Raw genomic sequence first — 4,540 nt, forward strand, 5'->3', positions numbered from 1 at the left:
ATTATATATATATATATATATATATATATATATATATCCTATTATAAAATTTCATTTATTACTAATTTCTACTAAAATTCTTTAATTATAGTAAAATTAAATTATTGAATTCTGTAATATTCTGAAATATTATCTTATAAGTATATATTGAATTCTGAAATATTATCTTATAAGTAATCTGTACGAATGTACCGGATCTTGTTGCAACAACTTTGATGTATCTTTCCATGTGAAATATTTTACACCTCTCAACCGTGCAAGATCTTTGTAACAATTAGGATCTTCGCAATTATATCTGTGAAAAATATTGAAATTTTTTGATTATAGTATTTGCAATTATATATTTTTTAAATGTGAAAAATCTTACATTTCGAATACCGCTGCCCAATCCGGCAGAAACATTAAATGTGTTAAGCCGGCGCCATGAATACCGATAAAAATATCGGAATTCCTAGTGATTTCCAATTGCTTTTTGAATGAAACATTTTTGTTGTACACTATCTACACAGTAAAAAATATTTTGTGTTTGTATTAAAACTGTTCTTTGTTAAAATTTTTGTTTCGTTGAATTTTTAACATATCTGAATTTTAATTTAATGTGATCATGTTATTTGAATATTTTGCATGAAATTAAAATTCAACATTTTTTAGTATTAAAATAACACGATTTATGAATAAGTGAACAAATAACATAAAAATGTATTTTAAAACGTAAATTTTAAGATAAACAAATAAAATATGTTAATATAAAATATTATTGTATAAATGATAATTTTACTGAAAAAATGTGCTTCCATATTTACAAATGATGTTAGTGGATGTTAATTTTTTTATATAATGTTTGTATTACTTCCTAACATATTTATCTTATGTCAAATTAATACAAAAATTTGAGTGGACCATTTGAAACATATGAAATATATTAAATTATATTAAATGTATTAAATTTAATACAAATTTGTAACTGTATAAAAGTATGACGTAAATACAACGTAAGATAAAGTTAAATACACTTAAAGATATATAGTCAAATATCTCCGCTAAAATTTTACCTTATTAACTTTATATTCTGGATTCTCCTTTAAAGCTTTTACTAATTCATTTTCATTTAAGATCTTTCTGTATTGAGTATCTCTGCTCAGCAATGTTATTCGAATCTTCCGATCTTTTCTTAGATGAAGAGGTATTTGAAGTCGATGCAACACATGATCGCCAAAGGCTTTGAACAATCCAGATTTTTCACAGCCGTAAATCTAAAACATATATTTTCTCATAATTAATATTCTTTCTCGGAATATGGAGCATCTCGGTGAAAGGATATACAATGTTAGTACAAGTGGCGTATTGTAATATAGTCCAAATATCATTCTCGGCAATAGAGGAAACACCAAGTTCTTGAAGCACACTGTTTCGCCTCGAAATGTTTTTAAGTCCCATAATGGATTTCTTGTAAATGCTTCGAAGGTGTCTTGGAATGCCGATCGATAGCTGAAAGCAAGATGTAGTTTGATATCTAATTTGTAGTTTTTATTTTTTGTTTGTGCCGTTTTATATTTCGTTTTATATTTCGTTTCTATACTCGTTACCTATAACTTTCCCAAATCATTATATGATTGTCTGTATCGAAGGCAGATGGGTGCGAGAGATTCACGTGCAATGATGCGTATAGGTTGAAAAAGTCGCAAAAATGATGATACATATTTACTACTAAAACAAAGCGACTTTAACGAAGTGACGAATATGAATCGTAATTCATTTGACTTTTTTCTCCAAGTGTCTTCCTACTTACTAGCATCTATCTTCATGATGAAGGTCGGTTTCTCAATGACGACATCACAATCGCCATGAACAATCGGTCGATGAAGTAATTTTCGAAAGTTTCGTAATTCTGGTCCCCAGGATTGTAGCGGGCTAATATGATCCACGTTTTCCTGTAATCTCTTTTCGTTCAGCCTGATTGCAGAAGAGAAAGTTAGATACTTTCCAATTCCTCGCACAGATGATCTTGATCTGCTTTGCTCGCTGATATTCACTCACGTGCAGTAACCGCCAATTTGACCTTCTTTTAATACATCCATTTTGTATCGTAAAGGTTCCTTTCGGTTCAGCAAATCTGTAAAATTTAGCATCACGTTTCTTGCTCTGCAGAATCTCATATGCTCCGAACACTCTAAGGATGAATCATCCTAAAAAAAATAGAATCAAAATATCCAATCAAAATATCGAATTGTATATTTATTGTACATTTATACATCAAATTGTATATTTAGGTAAAATATACAAATCTGAAAATAATTTTGTTAGACTATCAAAATAATTACACAGAAATCTCAAGCATGATACTGCAAAAATATTTATTTTTATTATAATCCAACAAAATTATTTTCAGATTTTATCTAACTAAAATTTTAGATACTTCAATAAAACCTTGTCTCTGTATATAATTCAGTAAACTCACTATAAATAATGGTTCACATAATAGCATCATCTCTTTTCTTTGGTCGCGTATATATCCAAAATCGCCTTGTACATAATATGTGTCCAATTGAGCTCTTTTTGTAGCGACCCATCCTTTATGATCACCTGGACAATGCGGAATGGAAAATGAGTTTTCCGGTTTGCAATCTTCCTCGTAGCCCCAACAAGCTTTGCTATCGAGACTATCCTGGAATATTCGTAAAATTAATGTTTTTACTTTTAATAATTTATATTAAAAAAATTAAACAATTAAAAATTTTTTTTTACAAAAGTAAGTCAGAAATAAAAATAATATATATTATTATGCAGGCGCGAAATCTTTACAGAAATTATGCTTATAATTTCTAAATAAAATTTTATAAAATATGTTTCAAATATATCATACAAATAACAAAAATATGTCAAGAAATTAAAGTTAAATATAATTTTACCTTATATGGACACGCCGCATCATTGTGGCATTTTTCTGCCGCCGTGGGAAAAGAATTGAAATAATACTTCACATGTTCGTGTGGTAGATTAATATCTGTGTAATTATTGCCAATGGCAGTGACCGTGAATACGAACACCAGTGACACTGGATAAACTGCGAACAACGTCCTCATGATCATCGTGTGAAAAGAATTATTGGACTTAACCGGATGTTCTTAAAAGATCCTCGCGCGTTCGTCTTACAACTGCACGGTTTGAATGAAAAACGAACCACCTGTGAAGGTGGGTGTATGACCTCACAACTCGCGCATTAACACATTTGCGTGGAACTTATACAGTACGGTGAGAGGCGATACTGAAGACACTATGTGTGAGATGTGAGTCAGCTCACATCATAGAAATCGCGCACTGGCTTGCCTTGAACGGTGCACGAAGAAGCGAAGTTTTAATATTTTTTTATTTTCTAAATAATACGCCGGCGTTTTTCCGTTCAGATCGATAATGCAGATCTGTCTAAAAATCGAGTATGTAGAAGCATTTCCTTCGAAACAATCATAGGCAAGTTTATTGCCTTCAAATTCTATGTTCCTGGTGAAAGCATCAAGTACTTTCTTAAAACATTGAAATCTCTCATAAATAAATGAAAAAAACCTTTCTAGTTATCTTCACGCGATCAGCTGTCTAATACGTTTGCAACATGGCTATATACACTTTCACTGTCAAGGATGAATTTGTAATCACAAACTGTTTTTTCTTTTAAATGAAGTAATTAGGCTGAAGTAAAAAATGAAGCACTCTGAAGCAACTTTTATTTGTTTCACTTTTAGCATCTAGAAATTCGAATTTTTTGACAAGAATATTTTATGAGTCTTGTATTGTGGGAAAGCATTCTTAACTGATTTGTATCCCTCTGTGAGTTTCTTCCTGCAGTATAAATATAGTGCAGTATAAATAAGTGATAATACCCACAAAGTTTCGAAAAAGTAGAGTAAATTTATCTACTATCGATATGTAACTATCAGTACATATAGTAGAAAATATGATAATAATATATCGAAATAGTTGAATGTATAAATATAGATTAGAATATCTATAGCAGATAAAAATAGCAAAACACTATACATATATATATATATATGTGTGTGTTAGAAAATATAACAGAGAAGAATATATCTATTGTAGGTAAAAATATCTATTATAAATTAGATTGAAGGTAACGTGGAAAAAAGTAAGAGGGCGGTTGCAGTTTGTTACAATCTTATTTATACAACGTAGGAAAATTAAAAAGAAATTAAAGATCAGAAATATTAAAATAAAATTTTAATATTAATCCTCAGTACTCATATCTCAAAAACGTCCTTATCTACTCACATCCGGGTATTTGTAATCCACCGTTTTCTTTTGCTTAGATCTTAGATTGTAATGCATCGATTTTAACTAATTTTTTTTTAATCTATCATTTGAAGAATAAAAAAAAAGAATTTTTTTTTTAGTTAAATTTAGTTTTTTTTTGAGTTAAAAAAATGTCGTAGCACAAAAGATATTTTGTGTAATAAGTGAAAAAGGATCGGAAAAAAACATCTGAACTATGTATAAAATCGGAGGGGGGCGGGGAGGAAGAGAGGTTACG

At 29.7% G+C, this 4,540-nt stretch overlaps 1 protein-coding gene across 1 annotated transcript; it reads right to left on the reverse strand.

Annotated features, from left to right (window-relative positions):
• Positions 1 to 192: 192 nt before the first annotated feature.
• Positions 193 to 3,089, reverse strand: LOC105625209 (EGF domain-specific O-linked N-acetylglucosamine transferase; the record flags this gene model as incomplete). Its single annotated transcript, XM_012206551.1, has 9 exons — positions 2,910 to 3,089; positions 2,459 to 2,665; positions 2,038 to 2,186; positions 1,790 to 1,953; positions 1,587 to 1,707; positions 1,335 to 1,488; positions 1,053 to 1,253; positions 368 to 501; positions 193 to 295 (listed from the first exon to the last, which is right to left on the reverse strand). Coding segments are annotated over exons 1-9 (1,413 nt in total), but the record flags the coding sequence as incomplete, so codon positions are not given.
• Between the last annotated feature and the right edge of the window lie 1,451 nt (positions 3,090 to 4,540).

This window comes from Atta cephalotes, assembly GCF_000143395.1.
Source record: "Atta cephalotes unplaced genomic scaffold scaffold00308, whole genome shotgun sequence".
NCBI lineage: Eukaryota > Metazoa > Arthropoda > Insecta > Hymenoptera > Formicidae > Atta > Atta cephalotes.